The 22,732-nt window shown below is 47.1% G+C and overlaps 1 protein-coding gene across 1 annotated transcript; it reads right to left on the bottom strand.

Moving 5' to 3' along the window:
* Positions 1-6,914: 6,914 nt before the first annotated feature.
* On the bottom strand, positions 6,915-20,847 carry RND3 (Rho family GTPase 3). Its single transcript, XM_042877960.1, has 5 exons — positions 20,517-20,847; positions 20,340-20,427; positions 13,421-13,530; positions 11,800-11,934; positions 6,915-9,043 (listed from the first exon to the last, which is right to left on the bottom strand). Exons 1-5 carry the CDS (start codon positions 20,664-20,666, stop codon positions 8,792-8,794), a joined length of 735 nt encoding a protein of 244 aa, XP_042733894.1. The 5' UTR covers positions 20,667-20,847; the 3' UTR covers positions 6,915-8,791.
* Positions 20,848-22,732: the final 1,885 nt, after the last annotated feature.

Genomic DNA, 22,732 nt, shown 5'->3' with positions numbered 1-22,732 from the left:
ATCCATCCATCCATCCATCCATCCATCCATCCATCCATCCATCCATCAATCCATCCACCCATCCCCCATTTATCTTTCCATTTTTCCTCCATCCATCTGTTTTGGGTGAACCCCATGCACACAGATTTTGATCTGCTCACCTCTCAGTAGAGACAAAGCCCTTGAGAGGGAATCCACCTCTGGTTATAAGTGAAGGGCACTGGGGGTGCCTGCCTGTGCTGGGCTGAACGGAGAGCTGTGTGCTGTGCTGGCTGTGTTGGCTCTGCTGTGCTCTGCAGCACTCGTGTGACTCCATGGACACTCTTCCCCCAGCACAACAGCTGCCATTCAGAGAGCTTCGAGGAAACCATCCAAGAAATGTTCTTTTCAAACCTCTTCTGTGAGTGCATCCAGGCAGCTCCTCGAACTCACAACCAGCTTAATTCTGCATCTGTTCAGAAAGATTTATCTATTCATGGAAAGCTGATAAAGGGAGACACCGTGGGTGTGATGCTGCAGTGTGGAGCTTGTGTGTAACCTGCTCCAGTTTTCATTTTTGTCCTCAAAAACCCTTTTCTCATGTGCTTCCAGGATTTTAGAAGGTAGATCCCCAAGGATAGGTGCTCTGCAGACACTGTGCTGGCAAATGGAGACGATATCCCTCTTACGGAAGACTGTGGCTAAACAGTTCCATCTGGTTTTGGACCCCGGCTCCAACCTGGGGTGGGTTAACAACACCAGAGAGTGCAAGTCCAACAGAACATTTGCTCACAGCAGACAGCACATTGCATTTGGGCAACATGGTGAAACATGATGGAGAAGGTTATCATGAAATAGAAAACAGACACGATTTTTGCAAGCATGTTTTGTAGGCAAAGATAAAATAAAAGCATCCTATGGTTCAACACAAGCCTGGATAACACAAGCAGCATTAGCCCACAGTGGCTCTTACTGTTGCATGCACTCTTCCTGGAACAACAGGCACTTCCAGAACAGTCACAGCAGCTCAGCTTTGTGGGTATTCCTTATCCCTCACAACATGGGAAAAATAGAATGGCTCTGTGCCGCTTTCCCCAGGCCCACATCACAGTGAGGGGACCTGGATACTCCTGCTTGTTCAGGCAACAAGTGGTGTTTTGGGGGGAAATCTTTCCAACCCAAAACTGATAGCATCCCTCTTTCCCGGATGCTGCTTTGCCTTTTCCCTGCCTGTCCCTGCATTTGCTGAGTTCCCCACTTGGCATCACAGAGGATGGATGCAGCTGCACCAGCACCCGCTGACCATTGTCATGGAAATGCTGAGCCTCTCTGTCCCTAGGAAAGAGGATTAGAAGAAAAAAAAAAAAATAAAAATCCTGATTTCAATTTGTAAAGCTGTTCTTTTCTGGGGAGTTTCACTTTTTTATTTTTAATTTTAAAAAATATAGAGATTTTGTTTTGCTCCGAACCAGGAACTTTTGTGGCCAAAGTACCTCCAGAACACTGAGCCCTGTGTTATTTCCTTCCCCATGGTTATGCACTACTCTCCATTCCAGCCATTATATGCAAAATGAAACGGGGAAGACCATAAAACCTATCACACAACATCTCCCATCTGTGCTGGAGCAGTGAGGGACGGCTTTATCTCTGCTACCCACCCCCTGCTCTGCCCCAGCCCTTCTGTCTCTGCCGAACTCGTGGCCATGAATAATTCCAGCTCCCTGGAGAGCTGGGAAAATAAAAACGTGAATGAAGGGAAACCATGACGGATAGAGCTTTGTACAGATGGAGATAAAACACGAATTTGCTCTAAACTCGAGGAGGTGTGGGTGCTGTGAAACCTCTCTCTGCTCTAGGACAGCTTTCTCACCACACAATCCCTGTTTTCTTGCTTCCTCCATTGGAAAAGCTGTTCTTCAAACGTACAGCATCACAGGGCAGTGCTCTGCATTGAGTCAGGCCTGCTTGCCATAGCTCACAGGGTTACTGCAGACCACGGGCAGTGGGCACGGTGGGACGTGCTGGGGTTGGACTTGGGGATCCCAGAGGTCTTTTCCAACCAAAATGATCCTATGATTCTATAAGATGTACGAGCTCTCAAACCAGAGTGGTGATTGCCAATGGGTGTAGCAAATGTGCAATAAGCAAAGCTGAAGTGGCACAGAGAGGTGGGAGATGGGAGCAAGGTTGGGCACAGCATTGCACAGAGATTCTCATGGCCCCTGGGGGCTAAAGGGGGACACATCAGTGCTCCCCTAGGGGAAAGCCTACAGCACCACGGCTGCAAAAAGAAACCAACCAACCCAACCCATTACCATGGCCATTGTAGCATGAAACACAAACCCTTCCTCCCCGCACACACAAAGCGTCGAGGAGCACACCAGTGCAATTAATAAAATGAAAGCCCCTTTTCTTGCAGATGGATATGTGGGGAATAAAGGAGCTCCCCCGCGCCGGGCTGTCATGCATCGCATGGTACATCTGTTATGGAAATCAGAGGTGGGGGGGCCTTTGTTCGGGCTAAAGCCCTCCCTATAGGGATTTGGCTGAAGTAGATTTTCTTGTTATTAAACATGGTTTCGAGCTAGTTGAGAGCAGATGCTCCTACAGCATTTGGAACTAATAACCAGCCTTCAAGTGTGCAGCATCCCTGAAAAGTCGGGGAGCGCCTGAAAGGGCCATTCCAGCCCGGAGATAATGCGCTGCCCTGGGTCCCTGCTTTGCACATGAATGCTGCTGACACCAGATGAGCCCCTGGCTCCCCCGGCCCCAGCCCTGCACACACACACACACACACACACACACTTGCATTGCTCCCCGCCTCCCCCAGCACAAAGCCCTCCTGTGCTAAGCAAGCACCAAAGCCTCAATTTGTGCCAAATCCTATCCCTGCTGCTCCCAAACTGCACCAAATGCTGTCCGTGCAACCCCTCAACCTGCACCAAATCCCCTTCCCTGCAGCAGGAATCAGGTTTTTGTCCCCCCCGTGTGTCAAAGCCCCTGGCATTAGGGATGTAAGTGCCTGAAGAAGGGACAAAGGTTGTCTCAGCTGTGTGTGAGCAGAGGACGTGGATGACCTGCGTTACCCCCAAATGGAGAAGCACATCCCCAAATGCCCACGTATCTCTGGGTGCCTGCAGGATGAGCTCCAGTGGTGAAAATGGGCATTTCTAGAGTAGAGTGAGCCTTGGTGGCTGCAACCCAAACATCCTGTGGAGGATGTTTCCACAGTACCAGGCAGACTACAGAATATATGTCTTTAGGGAATGTCTTGAATCTAATTCAGAGCCATTACAGTCAGGACACAGTTAATGGCTTGAAAGCAGCAGAGTGCCTTACAGTTTTGAGTCCTTTGACCTCTGGGAGAGGTCAAGTGAAATGAAGCAGCCACCCAGCACAAGGCAATGCTCACAGAACATTGTGGTCCTGGCCCAGAAGGGATCCCAGCTCACCCCCAGCACATTGGATGCAAGTTATGGATTTCTGCAGCAAATTCACCCATTCCAGCAGCGGTTTGCAAGAAAGGTTTCTCAGCTACAGCATGGCTTTGCAGAACTTGTGCAGTGGGATGTGAAGAGCAGGAGCTGCCAGGATGAGCGCTTTGCAGCATGTGAATCGGTGGGCTAAAAGCTGATTTCCCATTCGACAGCTGTGGGAGTGCCTCCCTTTCTGCAGATCCTTTTGAAAGTTGGATGACATCTTTCCTTCTCTGACTGCTTCTCACCCCTAATCCTCCAAACTCCTTTAGGGAGGATAAGAACGAGACGGTTGGCAGAACATCTCTCTCTTGGAGCTGCGCAGCCCCCCCAACTCTTGTTGGCTCTTGGACAACCTGCAGGGCTGGAGCTGCCCCTCACCAGGCTCAGCAGCCCCAGGGCTGAGGGATGGAAGGGGCTCCCGGAAGGTGCAGAAGTTGTTTCAGCTGCTAACACGTTGCAGATGTGCCTTGGCACTCGGAGGTTGTGGCTCTGGGGATGCGGCACAGCTCTTCATCACCATCAGCGTCTCAGTGGCTTCTGCAGAAACACTCACAGGTCGTAGGGATTTGAATGAGCAAGTCTATGGGAAAAAAGATTCCTTTCTGCTTTTATAAGAAAGGAGTTTGGTAGGAAAAAGCCCGATGAGCTGAGAATTAGTAATTATCTGCTTTTCAGCCAACAATCTTTCCCTTTGGAGAGCCAGCGCTGGCATGTGAGGATTAGACAACAAAATGTCATACTGACAGCATCAAACTGTTAATTAGCCAAGCTTTACCCCTTCCTCACTGCAGATCAACTCCAGGCAACATGCTGAGGGGTGACGAAGGAGCTTGGCCTCTTCCTCAGGCTCTCCTCCATGCCTGCTAGGGGATCCAAACTGCAGAGCCAGACACACACAGAGCCCATCACCAGAGACCAAACGACTGCTCCTGCAGGTACCTGGGTGGTGGAGATGGGAGGGCAATTAAATTTGGTGGTCTCAGGGGTCTGCAGGGATGTCCCAGTAAGGTGCCTCACTTACTGTAAGTGATTGCACAACTAGGTTGTGCAATCAAAGGAAAGCTCAAATCAAATGTTTTTTTGGAAACAGACTGAGTCATGGCAATCTGTCAAATTTAGTTTCCAGGGATCAAACAGTGCTTAAGGGAAACATCTGACCAAACCACAGCCTGCACAAAAGAGCACTTTTGTCCACACAACCGCAGTGCTGAGGGGGAGGCAATCCTGCAGACATGGGCCCTCAGAGAAACCAAATAGCCATCATGTCACCCCAGGAAGGATGACACCCCAGGCCAGGCATCACCCACAGCCCCTGCATTTAGGTAAGCAAACCTGCCATCTTTCCTCTGGCTCAGAAGCTTCATTTGCCAGCAGCCAAAGCATAACAAACATCTACGAGGGACAAAATAGCAATTATCGTTTAAAGGAAATGGTGAAGCCAGCAGCTATAGCAAAAGAAAGTTGGACTCATCGGTGAGAACTCCTGCTCTGCATCTGGGGAGAAGAAAAAAAAAGAAGATTATTTCTCACCACGTGATGATGAAACACTTTCTGTTCCAAAGACACACAGCTTATGCCCAAGAACTGGCTGAGGAGCTCTGGGATTCGTGAGTGCTCACTTCCCAGATGTGCTGGAACACAGCAAGGTTAGCGGCTGCGGAGAGAGCTGCCAACGCTGCTGCTTGCTTTTGTAAACACAGAAAGGAAATCACAGATAAATCATGGCACCTCCATTTCCCATCCACCTAGAGAAGATAAAGGACTCAGCATGGGATTAGAAAGTGTAATTATCAACCAGTGGTCAATTTGTCATCAAAGTGATTTAATTGAAAATGGATTTTTTCTCTTTCCTGCGAGTCTACATGTGGCTTAGCAGGAATAGCACCCTCTTAATACACATCATTTGGCCTGCAACCACACAGCATGTTATGTACAGCAGGAGCAATGCAACACCAACACTGCACACACTGATCAGAAGGAAAAAGCCACAGCAAACTTCGGTGGCTCTCCAAAGTGTAATGTGGCACTGGCAGCCTCATCATGAAGGCACGTGTCTGGGGAAGCTTCAGAGAGATCCTTCCTAGCCCCAGCCTATGTGACAAGCTCGAGAGCTGAAAGAAAACAGCTGGAAAAGAAATAGCAGGATCTACAACAGCTGGGAGGGACACAACCTGCTGAAGCAAAACCCACTGTGCCACAGATGGGTTGGAAGGCAAGTAATGAGCAGCAGGGGAGCTGGCTCTTGCTGGCTGCAGGGCTGAAGCTCTGGCCACCATGGGGGCCCACAGGGTCATAGTGAAACTTTTCTCCTAGTGGTGTGTCAGCATTCACAAGCAGCAAGGACTGATTACTTTGCTTGGGTTTATACCTCCTTAAAAGTGATAAAAAGCTGGAAAGAGTGCCAAGGCATGCAGTTAGTTAAATATTAATTGGAAAACGTCCTTCATAGCAAGAGAATCAAATCCATTGACGAAGGAGTGGATCCACATAGTTGTACAAAGGGAGGACTTAATGCCACACTGCAAAGCTTCCCAAATTTCAGAACTGTGCATCAATCTGACATGGGTCAGCAGACAAAGGTGAGAGGATAAGCAAGATGAGTACAGCAGGTGAGGAAGAGGCATTTCGGGGGTGAGGGCAGCATCCTAGCCTCAGTGGTGAGAAAAGGGAGCCCAGGACAACTATAAGCATTAGAATCATAGAATGATAGAGTGGCCTAGGCTGCAAAGGAGCACAGTGCTCACCCAGTTCCAACCCCCTGCTGTGTGCAGGTCGCCAACCAGCAGCCCAGGCTGCCCAGAGCCACATCCAGCCTGGCCTTGAATGCCTGCAGGGATGGGGCATCCATAGCCTCCTTGGGCAACCTGTGCCAGTGCAGATGCAGGATGCACACCTTTAGAATCATAGAAGGAACACGTGCTTCAGCAGAACCAAAACTGAGAAATATAAGAGCTCCTTTGCCTTGGTTTTACAGGTTTCAGGGAGAAAATGTATGCAGATGGCACAGGCTGCACTCAGCATCACATCCTCTGCGTCCGAAATGAAGCCTGAAGCACCCAACAGCTGCAGTGCTGAGACTCCACTTCCAGGGATTACAGCAACCGTGATGTCCCAATGAGGAGGCAAGCAGGCAGCAAAGCCTGTCTGTTTAACTCACAAGAAGGAAAGAAAAGTTCCTGGAACAGCCTGGACGTGTGAGACCTCATGAAGATAAGCAGGCAATGCTTTAGAGGCCAAAGCAAACCACACTTGTTCACTTGCTCTGGTTTCCTCTGTCTGCCTCTGACCTTTTGAGAAATACAGCTCAAATAATCCATGTGACATACTTTTAACTCCAAAAAAACCCAAAAGGCAACTCCAAGTGTGAGATGGATTTCTATTTGCATCCCACTCCATTTCCAAGCTGTGGCCAGGTTGCAGCTCAGTACAATTGCATCCACAAATAGAAATGAACTAACACACAAAGGCCATTTCTACTACAAGTCAATTACTTTCTTTTTAATTCAAAGAAAAGAATGGTATTTTAATAAATACTGCAGAAACATTAACCAAACATACAAAGTGACTTCAACAATTAAAAAAAAAATGTAATGAGTGTCCTGTTTTATAACAGTTATAACTTATTTTCTTCCACAATATTTAAATACAGAAAGCACTTACCAGCTATTTTGTAATACTGCCCTAAGCGCACTGCTGCATCAGTCATAAGCTTATTATGGTGGTAAAGAAATGTCTTTTTGTGTGGGAAATAATTGGAGTGGATTTCTTTCTTTTTTATCATTGGATGAAAAAAAAACAAAAAGTGCTGGGAACACACCGAGTTTTAATTGTGGTAATCCTTTACCTTTGCAGAAGTCATCATGAACACAGCTTCAACACTTCAAAAATGAAGCATCATCCTTGGAAACAAACTGCTTGTTCTCAACAAGCTACAGCCACACCGGTTAGAGATTACAGCATCCCCCTCCAGAGGAGCCATCAAGTCGGTCAGTAAACAGTTGTGAACACATTTAAGGGCTGACAGAGTTATTGTGACAGCAATCAGTAAGGGAAAAAAGAACTGAACCAGTTCACCCACGTAATGGTTAAGGACTGCTGTCTGGATAAGTAGATATTAGCCTTAAAGACTAAATGCTGTATCCAGTTTCCACTGGGGTCCCCTTAAGGCGTCACAGTTCTTCAGACTCCATTTCCTCACAGTGCTCATCATGAGCAAATGAGAGATGGCTGCCCCAAATAACTGCACACCAGTGGCTAACTGTGGGTAACCTGGCTCTGCTGGCTCACCTGCAGATTTTTGGGTTTTTCCCCAACATTGTTGCAGAGAACCGTATCACAGAATAGCACTTCATAGCATTTACAGAGGGCTAGATGTGGGAACCACTGGGCTGGCTCCCCAGCTCTGAGCAGGAGCAGAGGAGGCTCAGGGCTTCTCCAGATGGGCAGTAAGGCTTAACGAATTGTGTTTTTCATCTTTAAACTAAGAATCATTTGTAATCATAGCTCTTAGCACTTTTCACTTGATTTTAGAGCTGAACCTACAGTGAAATACCCATACAGTACACCAGAACTTGAGATCATTTCCACCTTAAATTACAATCACGAAGAGGAATTGAAAGTCAGACTCCGAAAGGCAGGCAGTTTGCCCTCACATCCCACCTGCATCCATTTAAATCCTGCTGTGAGGTCACCTATTACACTGGGAAACCTCACACAGCTGTCTCCATGACCAACATGTCACTATTACTCAGCTCGTGCTGCCATCTCAGAAAGGCAAAGCTCCAAACTTCTCACGTACAGTGTTTTCCTCTAGGTGACGTATAGGCCTTGGTATACTCTGCATTTCAACGAGGAGCTACTACAAAATTAGATCATCTCCTTTGGAAAACCAACTACAAGGTCACAGGGATAGTTCCTTAACGAGGGTGTATTAATAATGTCTTCTTTAAAAAAAAAAACAACATTAAAGTATCATTTTAATGAAATCAAAGCAGTAGCATCCGGGAATAGAGCATCAATAAAAGAAACAAGCACTGTCAATGACGTCTCTCTTCTTCATGGTGCTTTTTTCCTATTCACCCTCTCTTTTTTTTTCCCTCCAGCACATTCAAGTGTTCTCATTTTTGGCATTTTCTTCCACGTACCATCTCCTGATGCCACCTCATTCAGAGCCATTTCTTCTCCCTGCTCGGTCTACATGCTCAGTTCCTAAGTACAGTCTCACACAACAGGTGAAGAGTCTCCTTTAAAGCACTGGCAGAAGCACTCATTAAATACCACGTGGCTGCACACTTCATTGAGCCTCCACCTCTCCCGAATGCTCTCTTCCTCCTGCTCAAGAAAATCCAGGTCCTTCACATCACCGTGCAACTCTTTGCTTTGTCCTTTCGCAAGTCTGTAGCCACTGTAGAAAGTTCTGGCCTGCCAGGCATGTGTGAAATTCGCTTTGTTGCCCTCTGTGATTTGTTTCGTTTCACGTTTTTGTTTGTTTTATTCACACACGCCAAGGTGGCAACATGGAAAATGTCTCTGACGCTGTTTTCTGACTGTAAGGCTGAGCATTCAATGTACGTAGCTGCTCCAATCTGTTTGGCCATATTTGCACCCTAAGGGAAGAAAGAACACTCAATCACTACCAAGTTTCCAGGGAGCCAAAGCAAACCATACAATTACTTTTCAGCACTGTTTTCCATACACAATGTTTTGTGAAAACCAAAAGCTAAAGCTCAAGTACGACAGCCAGCAGCTAATTTTGCAAAATAAACAGAGCTCGGCTTCCAAGATGCAGTCAGGCGTTCTCTCACAGATAAATACAATTTGAAAGAGAAATGATAACTGCAGAAATCCAGAACAGCATCAGCAGGACACATTCAGCACCTTCATCCCTACACGTGTGGATCACACACTCACTGAGAAAAGTGCAGACCTGGCAGCTTCAAGGGTTAAGGCTCCTATCTCCAGGCAGATGATGTGCTCAGACTCCTTCACTGAACCCCCCAGCCATGGAGCAGAGCACACAAGGGAAGCCCTGCTCACAACTCTGCTAAAGAGATGAAGTTTGTGGTAAAAACAAAACAAAACAAAACAAAACCTGTGGGTTCCAGGGTTGGGGAAGAGTTAGATCAACTTGTACCTTGGGAATGGGCAAAAATAAAAAGGCTCTCAGTGGCTATGCAACCTTTCTTTTGCAATTGTAGGCGTATAAGAACACAAAGCAGGGTATCTGCTCTAGCAGCACAAAAAGCACCTCCAGCACATACCAGCACCCCCAAGCATCCTGTTGTGCATTTTGTTACAGGAACATAACATTGCACTGTGTGGAAAACATGGAATTGTTTTAATGGGATTTCACTTCTGAGGAAGTACTACAAGGAACTCCAATCTTCCCAGTTAAGTTACAACATCCAGCCACATTCCTGATGTGCCACTCCTCAAGTACTCACACACCTGAGATACAGGCAGCAGGACACACATCAGGCCAGTCCCTCCTCTGTGCTCCCAGCTGTACCAACCAGGCTGATGGCACTAATCTAACTGGACCCACATCTTCATTATGCATTATTTGCCTTCAAGTGATGCAGATGTTTCCTTATCAGTTTTAAGTGGGGATTGGCTGATAAAGGACTGTTAGCTGTAGGACCAAGCCCTACACACTGTTTAACACCCCAACTCCTACTCACCCAAACCTATCTTACTTCCTCAAAAAAATGCTTGCCAGGCTTAGCTGGCTGGAAATTGGTTGGCATATTGGAGACAGGGTGTCACCATCAACCAAATTCAACCTTCAAACACTTTCTTATGAAGGTAAGAGGAGCAGGGGAGGAAACCCCACTAAACTGATACCGTACTGACTCAGCAAGGCAAGGGAATCTAGAAACCACTTGCACTTCCTTAGCCCAGATGACTTGATCCTTCCCTAGAACTAGCACTGGGGAGCACTGAATGACTTCAGTCACCTCTGTGCCCTGGAAACCAGGAGACATCCAACCAGGCTCAGGCTACTCTTCCTCTCTGTATAAAGTGCAGGTGAAGTTTGCCCATTTATTAAGTAGGGGCTTCACTATCACACCATTTCCTCTTTGTTTCTTCAGTAACAGCTTATAGCTGTAACCCTTCCTAAGGAGTTGTGACTTTAGAAGAGATGTTAAGCCTTCCATTCCAGGTGACAAATCCAACTGTCAGTAGATTTTCAATCACTACTTCTGAAAAACATCAGGCTTGATGGTTTTATGTACCACAAAAAAATACATATATGAACTTGTGCATGCTTTAAATGGCAGACAGTACTTCCTTTAAAGTTTCCAATATTTGAAGAAAGATAGTACGGAAAACTGCAGCTCCAAGGCTGAAAGATATGAATCTATATGAATGAATGGTGTTTTTAAACCATATTTTCTCCAATCAGGAGAAGAACAATCAAGATTTAAGGGCACTCCTGAATCCTTTTATGCTAAGGTAATAAAAACTGGCATTTAGTTTCCTGGAAAATTGTCTGAAATGGAGGGATGCTTACTGAGTCAGGCAGAGAAAAAAAAGCCAAAATCAGCACAAGCTATCACAACACAACACCCCATGTCATATTTTAATTAAGATACTCAGCTCATGGCATCTCCACACTTTCAAATTTAACATGCTGTAGGAGGCTGCATTATTAGTAATTGCATATTAAGAGCTGCTGGTTTGGAAAACCTGAGGCTTTGGAGAAGACATCAGAAAGTGCTTCTAATAAAGGATATACACATCAGCTAGAACTACCTAGGCAGGTAACATTTTCACTTCTACATCCTACTGGGTGAATCTGAAATCCACAACCATGTTTCTGCTGGCAGAACAGACACAATACACATGTAAGTAATAGGGGGAAGTTTATTAGATCCTAGTTTTCCCCCCCCATTCTGCCTTCTGCTTCCTGATTCTTTCCCTTTTCACCTCAGTGTCTCTGCCCCACAGTGACTGGCTCCAGCCTTCTCACTTCCCAGCAACAGAGAACTGCCACCAAGGATTAGGATGCTTTCTGGATTTGCTGCCACCTCCACACAGAGCTACAAGGTGTTTTTTTTCCAACAAGTATTCAAGCAATGCCATTTTAATGGAGTCAGATTACACGAAATACCTTTCGTAACACTCAAGTCATGTGTGTAACCTTCAACTCAAATGCAAAGACAATGATTTTATCATCATTAAATGAATGGGACACATGCCACACCTCTCAGTTACCGTTCTGGCTTCTGCAAGCACTGGAAAGTGGTAAGCTCGTTTTCAATTCACTTAAAAGGCTCTTGGCAGCCAATAAAGCCACAGTCTTACCATGCTTAAAGAATGCTCTTACCCTCCACCCCTAAGCACAAAGAATGGCACGTACCTGGTCATAGGACACGGGTGTCTGCCTGTGATTGGAGAGCTCCACAAGTGTGCTTACATCCGTGCGCAGGTCCGACTTGCAACCAACCAAAAGCATTTTGGTATTCGGACAGAACTCCTGGATTTCTCCTTTCCACTGTGAAATTGTAGGTGGGTGTTATAATGGAGTAACTGAATGTTTAAATCCAATGAGGCAACGGGTACAAGTCCAAGTTTAATAAGTCATGACATTCTCCATGGAAATACTCTTACACAAGAGCCACATTCACCTTCAAGCACATTTCTGAAGGCGTCAGTGCCAGCGTTATCTGGTCAAGGATAAAATCTTACAATCTCCTACACTCATTCATTCCACTGACTTAATAATCGAGGTTGTTTACCTATGTGAACAAAGGTTTGCAGAGCAGTAACAAACCAACCACAGTGACTGACACAGGAGCCATGGAAAGCTGCTGTCACTGCCTTCAGTGGTCCCCCCAAGGCTGAGCTAGAGGCACCACTTGTATGACCACAAAGCCCACATTGCTATACACTGGCTCATGGCTATGTCCTGACATCCAGAACTATACAAATCTGTCACAAGTCCATTAAGGAAGTCATTGAGACAGCTTGTAAAGCATTTTGGGGTTTTTTGCACATCCCCCACCCCCCTGCATGGTTACTTTGCAGATGCAGGAAAGCCAACAACTCTGCAGCCCAATCTGACTAGACTGTAGACTGAAGACTAGGAATATAATTTGGCTTTGAAGGCATATTAACAAAAATCTCTTCCACAATTAAGCAACAATACAGTAACCAACAGTAACAGTGAGAGATATAAGTTCTTGATGCTTGCTGGCATAAAGAGTAGTCTGAAGTCTTTTCTGCAGATTATTTACAGCATTGCACACTGCTTTATTCCCAGTGAAACAAGAAACACCAGCCCCAGCTACAGAATAAAAGGAATTTCAGATCAGTAAGCCTTAAAGACAACAGCACAAAGTTTGAGTCATGCCCAGTGACCAAGGGGAGGAACAGGACCACCTCATGAACACCAGAGCTTGATTCTCCAACTGCAGCACTTTGACACAAGGGAAGCCAGCTTTGTATCTTGGATCACTGAGCTGAAGTATTCTGAAGTCTGGTGCAAAATTACATTCCTATGCTATTGCTAGGTTTTATGGCATCTTCCAGAAGCACTGGTCACTGGCTCCTTTCTAGCTTAAGGCTGAGGAATTATGTAAAGCCATGGCCTAAGCACAAACTCTCTACAGATGTGTTTTAAACTCTCTCTGCAACATGGCAAAGCTTCTCAGACCTACCTGTTAAATGAATGTGATGTTAGGTAATTTCTCACTGCACCCAACACCACCCTAAAAAAGTCATTGATGTCTAAGGGCTGAGGAATGAGAACTCACTGCACCCTTCAGCTTCCATTGAACAGTTCTTGTTTTCAGTTAAATTTATCCCTTTCAAATCAATGACTTCAAATTCCAGCAGTGCAGAGCACAGTCTGGTCTTCATTCCATTATAAAACAAAAACAAACTGAAGTTCCTAACACAGGAAACATCACCACTCTTCAGAGAGTCAGAGATCAGCTACTTACTAACAGCTCTCCCCTCCAACATTTCTTAACACTTGCCTTTTTTAGCACACTGTCAAGAGTCTCTGGACGACTGATGTCAAAGCAGATCAAGACTGCATCAGAGTCTGGGTAAGAGAGCGGACGGACGTTGTCATAATAAGGAGACCCTGCAGGGAAACAAGAAAACATGATCAGTTTGTGTGTTTCATTTTCTGCAGTTACTCACTCAGAACGTTTGGAAAGAGTTCCAGTGAAGGTCTTTACCAGCACCTTCTCCTCACTGCTGTATTCCCGACACACGAGACTGAACTGCTCAACTCTCCTCTTGCCTTTTGCTTTTCACCTTCAAAATCCACAGCCATGCCACACAGCTATGAGGGATGGCACCTTACTGGTTTGCCTCCCACCCAAGGCTTGCGATGCCCCCTATAACCAGGGAAAGGAAGTCAGGACAGCCCAAGTTGAAGTTCCAGCCTTAATCTGCAGCAACTTGAGAAAAGACAACCATAGAGTCACAGAATGGCTTTCCTGGGTTGCAAAGGAGCACAGTGCTCACCCAGTTCCAACCCCCTGCTGTGTGCAGGTCACCAACCAGCAGCCCAGGCTGCCCAGAGCCACATCCAGCCTGGCCTTGAATGCCTGCAGGGATGGGGCATCCACAGCCTCCTTGGGCAACCTGTTCCAGTGCCTCACCACCCTGTGTGTGAAAAACTTCCTCCTCATATCCAACCTAAACCTCCCCTGTCTCAGTTCCCCCTTGTCCTATCACTATCTACACTCTTTAAAGCAGATTTTTCACAGTTGTTTTCAGTTAAGAACTCAGTAACTTCAAAATCATTTTTAAAATACAGTTCCAAGTGCAAAAAATATGTTTACTTGTCACAGAAAATGGCAATTTCTAGAAAAACTCTTGCCTAGAATTAAAGCAGCTGCTCCAGAACTCCAACAGGAGAGAGCCCAAGCCCTGCAGGCAGACCCATGAATACATTCTGTCATAAGGTCACACTGATTTGTAAACCAATATATGCTCACAGTACGCATTTACGTACAGCCTGTAAAATGCATTCTGATCAATAAGAACAAAAGCTAAGCTAGTCATCCGGAGGAGCATAAATAATCTCTGTGTTACGTGTCATGTATGCTTCACTTTGAGTGCCATTAAGGGATTTGCTGGTTTTCTTCCCATGGTGTGCAGAGTTATAACTGTACCTGCAGAGCCAAAGCTCTTTGCCACATCATATGGTGGAATCTTCCCTTCTCTGGAAAGTTCCATTCACTCAGCCACCCCTGCTCAGCCTTAACTGTGCTGAAGTTTTATCAATGGAGCAGAACCAGTTTCTGACATAGAAGAGTACATCAACATTTACACGGTCAAACAGGATCAGGTATTGGACTGTAAAACACATGCCTGTGATTCATGTGCACACTTTCTGGTCGCATTCTTATACAGATTTTTCTTCTTCCACATACCAAACATACAGCATAGGCCGCAGGCCACAAGCATGCAGCTTTAAGAGTCAGCAGACGTGACTTTGGGGGTTATCACCCAATTGTATCAGCAGCTCTCAAACTACCTAGAACTAATTGTCAGCAAGGTCTCAGAGGCTAAACAGAGTCTATTAACTGGATTAGAGGAATTCTTCAACGTTGCCACTGACAGACAGCTCCCACTGTTGCACAGAGCAGGGAATGGTGTGAACGTATCACAAATGACTTCAGTGGGACAGCTTTCACAGAAGGAAGGAGTCAAGAATCTCAGGAATGTTGTTTTTGAAATGAATGGTAACACATGGGGAATGAAGCATTACCAAACTAGGTAGCAGAAGGTAATTTGTTGAACAAGACTTATTTTATTCAAATGCTCATCTTCATAAACGATGTCAATCTAACAAAGAGGCAGCTGTCAAAAACTGCTCTTCAAAAGGCAGCTAGCAGTCTTCAGCAGCAACTGGCATGGCAGAATGAGATTGAGTGAGTAGAGCCGACCAGAGAAGCGTTCATCCTTAGCTAAGCTCTGCTCACAGCATCTATCAGCAAGCATCTCCCACTGCCAGCTGTCCCACAGCTATCTCCAGCACTGCCATTACTGTGCCTCTATCCAAGAGCCCCAGGGCCAGCTGCAGAGCAGTTAGCAGGCAGCAGGACAGCCCTGCAGTGTGAACCCAGCCCAAGTGCCAGCTGCCCTACAGCCCCTCGCCTGCAGGCTGGGCACAGCACCTGCCTGCACTGCACTCCTCTCCCAGAGCGGGCAAGTAGGGGCAGGAGCTGCTCCCCATCTTGAGGATCATGAACGCCTGGCCAAATGGTTGCTGGCTAGAAAGGAGTCTCAAAAAAGCCTCGCCCAGAAACTAATTCCTTACACACATACCTAACTTCTCACTCACCAGTCTTCAAGGACACAACGCACCATATATGTCCATCAGCATGTATTTATGTATACATAGAGCCACCACCTTCAGACCAGAGATTCCTTTTACTGTGTCAGCTGGAGCTGCTTTTGTTTTGAGGGTTTTTCTTTTCAGGTTTTCCTTCTGAGCCTCTCACATTAAAGATGCTGAACTGAGCGTGTGTACTTTTATAGGCAGCAGCCTCGCTCAGATGCAAACGAGGAGCATTTGACACGTTCTTTTCCTCCGGGTGGTGTGCTGCAGAACAAACTGGAAACGTTTAAAGCACTCAGACTGCAGCACCAACAAAAGAAGTTTCCCAGTCTCATTGGAGAGCAACAACTGAACGTCTATTATTGCGCAAAGAAAGAGCGGCCCGGCCCTCACAGTGCAAGGCTATTCAATCCAGCATTTCATCACTTCACCCAGAAACCCTCCGAACAGAGGAATCTCAGGAATGAGACTCAAGTCTGAACAGACAACTTGAACACAGCCCAATGAGGCTGCTCAGTCCTTTTCAAGTTAGTCTGCAGATCTGAAACCATGCCAACCCTAGAAAACAGAAGGAGAATGCAAGGCTACAGCCGTGGTATTTCAGAAAAAAACCAAGCATACTTGTGTTTGTGATTCACTCCTTACAAAATAAATCTTTTTTGTCAAGGACAACATGAATGATTTATCAGTTCTATCAAGGAATTGCTGATAGTGCTGTAATTCATCTTGTTCTGTGGAAGTATATTCCAGCTGCAATCCCTGATTTTATCTCTTTGGCAGCTTAAATAATCTAAGCCGAAGTAATTAACACAGTAAGAAAGCTCTACTTCTCAAATCTCAGGCTGCATGCAAAGCACAGCACTGTTCAGCTTTTAATGTGAATTAACCCCCCATCAAGCAGTACGGGGTGCTTTAGGCTACAGAAGTTAGCAAAGTTTAGGTTGAAACACTGCTATCTCAATGCACGACAAACTCGCGTGGTTCAAAGTAGGTGCATTGATTTCCTGACACCTCAGAGCCACTCGGAGATGCTGGATGAGAGCTGGAGCTCTGCCTGGAGGCTGCTCAGCCCACACCCCTCCTGCAGAGCTGGACCTCAGCCTGCCCTTGGCTGGAGGGAAACCTTGGGAACAGGCAGCATTCAGCTATTTGCACACCAGCAGCACCCAGGACCAGGCAGTATTCCACTATCTGCACACCCCAAGCAGCCATCGGGCACTCGTCTTTGTTGCCTTTTGGACTCCAGTCAACTGAAAGAACAACAGATGAACAGCCGCGCTCCCACTCCCAGTTCCTCAGGCTTACTAATTATCAGCTACACAGAAAGCACCAAATACCACAGCAGCAGCTCCAAGTGGCTGATTCACTGCTGATGTCTTTCCTCCTTCTCAATTCACCTTTGCCATTCTGGAGAAAATAGAAGCTGTCCAAACACACAAATTTCACAGCGTTTCGTGTGCTGACGTTTCTGCAGCTCTAACAGAAAACATTACCATCAGCCCAGTGCTCCAAAGCAGAGCAAACTACCAAGGCCAGTTACCACCATGCTGCCACAAAAGCAGCAAACCACTTGGCTCAGCACAGCCAGCCTGCAGGTCAGCTGGGAGGCAAGGACATTATTTTGGCATTTCCCTTCATGCTGCTTTACTGCCAGAGTCAGGGAAAACAGTAAATCCACATCGTTCAGATTCCTTCTGACAGACACTTCAACAAAAACACCTTTAAAATTAACATTAGATTTTTATATACATGGAGTACATCGTGCTCATCCAAACTGCAGGGAAGCTACCTGGACTTAAAGGTCTGCATATCAAAAAGCCATATCCCTTTTTAATGGAAGAAGGCAAGAAATACCTGAACCATGAGTGTGGACAAAATGCATCTGATGCATAAAGATCCCTCAACGTGCCCATAAGCCTGAAAAGAAACTTCTCTCAAACACTGCAAAAGGAGCAGAGCTGCCAAGCAGCTCAAGACTGCCATACTGCATTACCACCGAATGGAATAATTTATGATGGAGTTCTATTGCAACCAGACATTCCTGCTTTGAAATAAAAAAAAAAAAAAAAAGGGGGTTGGTAGTCCAAAAACCAATTGAAATTCAAGTTGGCAAATATTTCCCTTAATGCTGTGGCTAATTTAAATCCTTATGACTTGCAGAACTAGACTGTACCAGAAAATATTTTAATAATGAATCTTCCCATTCCACTCTTATTTATGAGTGTTTTGTCCCAAAACTCTATGTGGATATTCAAGATACAATAAAAACTTCCTAATAAAAGTACAGCTACCTTTGAAAGTTCAACTGTGTGCTGCTCCACATTTTGCCCTTAAGGTTCCTCCTGTAATAAGCACATTATATAAGGCATTCCTTTAATAGGTAAACCAAAACCATGACAGTCAGGCTTGTTTTCACTCTAACACAAGGCTTTTAAACACTGACAAAGTCATCCTGAAATATCTGCAGCAACTGTGATCAAGCCTCAACTAAACTGCACCCACTTCTCACCCTTTGCGGCCTCAAAATAAAGGAACAAAAGTCATGGGGTGGGCCATTAACTCCTTCCCCGCCCCATGTTGCAATGGACATTGTCCACCATTAGCGTAAGGCAGCCACAAGTTACTTTTTGAAGTTAACTACATCTGGGGCTGCTCTAAAGTCATTAAGACGTTTATTGTAATTCAGTAGGCTAGTACAAAAGCTTGTAAAGAATTAAATTACCAAGAAGTTAAGATAATGCTGAAACGGTATCTTATCTCCTTATGTCTCTTATCTGGTGATGATGGTGATGCGATTTCGCTTTGGGGTGATGGGCTCTTCCCACAGTCAACAGGAAGAGCTGCTTAGAGACTTCAGCCACAGAATCCCACAACCTACTAGCCCACATCCTATTAGCCCGAGCATCACATCCCTCAAACATTTCCTCTTTGGTTTCAGACTGCAGAGAAGTTAGCCACTTGTTCTCAATGTCTGTTTGTTCCAGGATGGGCCTGAAAGCATGACGTGCACATGCATCGGGTTGCAGGTGCTTCTTTCCAGCACAGCCATCCTTTGAAGTGCTCCGGGATGCTTCATCACACCGGTGTCACTAGCCTCTGACATACAGATTCCAGACCTTTGCAAGTCAAACAACCCACGTGTTGCGTTTTAATAACTAAAGATAGAAATTGCCACAAAAACTTCACCAACTATTAAAAATTAATAAGGCCTTACTCCAGAGTTTGCTACCATCGGCTTAGTCATCAGGATGAAAACTCAAGCCAGACACACTCAAGAAACATGAAAGTCTATCTTGGCAGAAGATAAAAAAATCTGTCTGGAACTATGCTGATAGTGAACGTGGGCACGGAGAGTGCCTTTTCCCAGTAATCATGTTGCAAGCCTTCAAAATCATTTCCTGAACAGCAAGGGGAAAAGGCAACTCACAGACTACTTTCCTTTTCTGCAGAAGGATTAAAATCCCAGTTTCCTGTAAGAGGAGTGATTTCTTATTCAGATGAAACCAAAGTGTCCAATTTCAACATATACAAATCCTGCCTGGAGAAGAAAGGGCTTTTGCATACTCCCTAAGTTTTTTCCAGCTTTTTCTTTTCACTCTGTTCAGCAGAGGGAATGCAGCTCCGTGCCTGTTAATGGCTCGCTGTATCATTCACCCCTAAGAGAATGTGCGCTGATGCTAGCATGTCAGTAAGGATGGGTCCCCTTGAACGGAGCTTATATACAGGAGGGGGAATGGCTGTTCATGAGGGTGGACACTGATAGGAGAAGGGAGAATGGTTTTAAACTGAGACAGGGGAGGTTTAGGTTGGATATTAGGAGGAAGTTTTTCACACACAGGGTGGTGAGGCACTGGAACAGGTTGCCCAAGGAGGCTGTGGATGCCCCATCCCTGCAGGCATTCAAGGCCAGGCTGGATGTGGCTCTGGGCAGCCTGGGCTGCTGGTTGGCGACCTGCACGCAGCAGGGGCTGGAACTGGGTGAGCACTGTGCTCCTTTGCAACCTAAGCCATTCTGTGATGCTATGATATGATTCCCTGCACCTTCAGAGGGCCAAGGATGCCTCCCTACCCAAAGCCTTTTGCCAGGGCTGGAAGATTTGCTGTGTTTTGTCAAAACAGATACTAAGGAGCCTACAAGGAACTCAAATATCAGCAGACTTCACTCAGTATGAGAACTGCTAAGCACCCTCTCGCTGTGGCAAGGGCTCAGGGCAGAGTCAAGCTAACCACAGTCCTATCTGCCTTCCACTGAACGCTGACACATCTCTGCTAACAGAGATTTGTCCACACCCTTCCTGCACTCTCTCCGAAGTCTATTAGCACCAGCACAGACTACCTGGACGGATAAAAAACCGAACCTCCCGGAATCTGTGCCTCACTCAGCACAACGGAGCCCAGCCCGGCGGGGCTCCCCGGCCTGATCACGGGGCTCCCCGGCACAGCGCGGGGTCGCGGGGCGGGCCTGGCTCCTCCCGGCTCCTCCCCGCCCGCCCTGGGTGGCCGCCCGGTTCCTTCCCGCCCGACCGACGCGTGCTCAGCCCCGCAGCGCACCGCCCCGCTTCCCGATCCCGGCCCCGGCCGTTCTCAGCGCTCACCGGAGGTGTCCCACAGGCTGAGCTCGATGCGCTGCGTGTCGATCTCGAAGCTGGCCGTGTAATTCTCGAAAACGGTGGGGACGTAACTCTGCGGGAGAGAGACAGAGCGCAGAGCGGTCAGCACCGGCCCCGCAGCCCCCAGCCCGGCCCCCCAGCCCTGCCCGAGCCCCGGCGCACCTCGGGGAAGCAGTCCTTGGCGAAGACGTGGAGCAGCGCGGTTTTGCCGCACTGGCTGTCCCCCACCACCACGATTTTGCACTTCACGTTCTGGTTAGGATCCATCACCGCCTTGCTCGATAACTTCTGGCTCGCTCTTCTTTCCTTCATTGATCTCCGCTTAGTATCCTTTGACACGGCCAGAGCAAAATTAAAAAAAAAAAAAAAAAAGAAAAGAAAAACACGAACAGACCCGATGGAAAAGAAATAAAATAAATAAATAGAACGAGGAAATCCCACTGCAAGTGGCAGAGGGCAGAACGGGGCACAACCCACTCCTCCCGCCCGCCGGTCCCGCGCAGACTGCTTTGTCCCCCCGCCGCCCGCCCTTATTTATAGCCTCGCCCCCGCCAATCACCGCCCGCCGGCAGTGTGGCCACGCCCCCTCGCCGCGCTCGCGCTGCCGGGGCAGAGCGCCCCCTTGGGGAGCGGCGCAAGGCGGCGGTGTGGGGGAGCGCGCGGGAGGAGCGGCGTGAGGGAGCTAGGTTTCGCGTAGCCCCGCTGGTCGTCGGGGTGAATAATCCATCATCCGTACCACAAACCGACCCCGTGCCACGTCTGGGCTGAAACACGAGAAACTCATAACGTTTGACATAGAAAAGCCCTAGTATCTTGCAGGTGTTTAACTGCAGGAATTTACCTCAGTGACACAGGCGGGGCAGAATCCCGAACATGGCGTCCGTGACGGTGTCCCGGTGTGTCACATTGTCGGCTGGCCACGTTACTCACCTCTGATAAGCTTCCCAAAGAGCCTGAGGCGTGGTTTCTGGTGGGAATTAAAAGCAAAACATAGGAGTTCGTAGTTATGTGTTATTAGGAGGCCTCAGGGATACGCAGGTTTGCGCCCTGGCTTTTTTAGATGAAGAGCTCACCTCAGCACATCTGCAGTCTCAATATATCCCTGTCTATGAAGATAGCTCGAGGGAGCCGGGCTGCTTCAGCCTCCAGACAGGACAGCTCTGGGGAGACCTCACTGCAGCCTTACAGTACTTGAGGGGAGCTTATAAACAGCAGGGAGAGACTTTTACACAGTCAGATAGCGACAGGATGAGGAGGAAAGGCTTTAAACTGAAAGACAGGACATGTTAGGAGAAGTTAGATGTTAAGGGGAAATTCTTTACCCAAAGGCTGTGAGGGCCTGGTGGCGCTGCCCAGAGCTGTGGTGCCCCATCCCTGGAGGTGCCTGAGGCCATGGATGGGTGCTGGGCAGCGTGAGCTGGGGGTCAGCCAGCCCATGGCAGGGAGTTGGAACCAAATGATCCTTAATGTCCCTTCCAACCCAACCATTCTGTGATCCTATGAAATTCAGTTGCATAAATGTCTTCAGAGTACATAAAGTCCTGCTTCTTTGTTCCCCTCCACTCTTTTATTGTACCTGAGACACATAGCAGTTTCAGAAGTGGAGGCAGAGCAGCCCCGTGTTCTCCTTGAGTTCAGTACACCATCTGAAGTCTATCTGTCGAGCATATGGTGAGAAGATGAGGTTGAAGGAGCTTTTTGCTGATCTTGAATGGGAGGTGGATGGAAGCATCTCGCTGTCAAGTCATCACTCACCTCCATGCAGATGGAAGCAAGATGCAAGGCAGTGCCTATACCTGGTGTAGCTTGCCCAGAGATGTGATGGATATGGGGTCTGAGCACCCCAACATACTGTAAATGTCCCTTTTCATTGTCAGGTAGTTGGACTAGATTACCTTTAAGGGTCCCTTCCAACTCAAACCATTCTATGGCTCTTGACTTGGGGGTTGGACTTGATGATCTCTGGAGGTCCCTTCCAACCCCTACAGTTCTGTGATTCTGTGACTGCGTGCCACCCATTCCTTGGCAGTGGCATGGCTTCCCTCTCTGGACCAAGGGAGGAGGGAGCCATGCTCATGGGCCATGGGGAACTGCTGCTTTGTGCAGCTCATACGGAAAATTTGCTTGCATCCAGCTATGTTCAGAATGTGGAAACTTTAATGCACACCAAGCACTTACTCATCGTGACTTCCCACAGCACGCCTTGTGCTAATACGAGCAGAGATGGCTGTTTACATGCTTTGTTTGCTCTCACAGTTCAGCCACTGCCAGCGTCACCCAGCTCCAAACCCACGGCTCTCAGGCTGTCCTGCAGTGCTCTGAAAGCGAGGAAGCAAAGGAATCCCCGCCGGGGCTGAGACAAGGAGCTTCAAACCGAC

The sequence above is a fragment of the Lagopus leucura genome, unplaced genomic scaffold (assembly GCF_019238085.1).
Source record: "Lagopus leucura isolate 7727_CA_CO unplaced genomic scaffold, USGS_WTPT01 Super-Scaffold_100019, whole genome shotgun sequence".
Classification (NCBI taxonomy): domain Eukaryota; kingdom Metazoa; phylum Chordata; class Aves; order Galliformes; family Phasianidae; genus Lagopus; species Lagopus leucura.
Note: the sequence above shows the minus strand (reverse complement) of the source record. Positions and strands in the feature narration are given on the sequence as shown.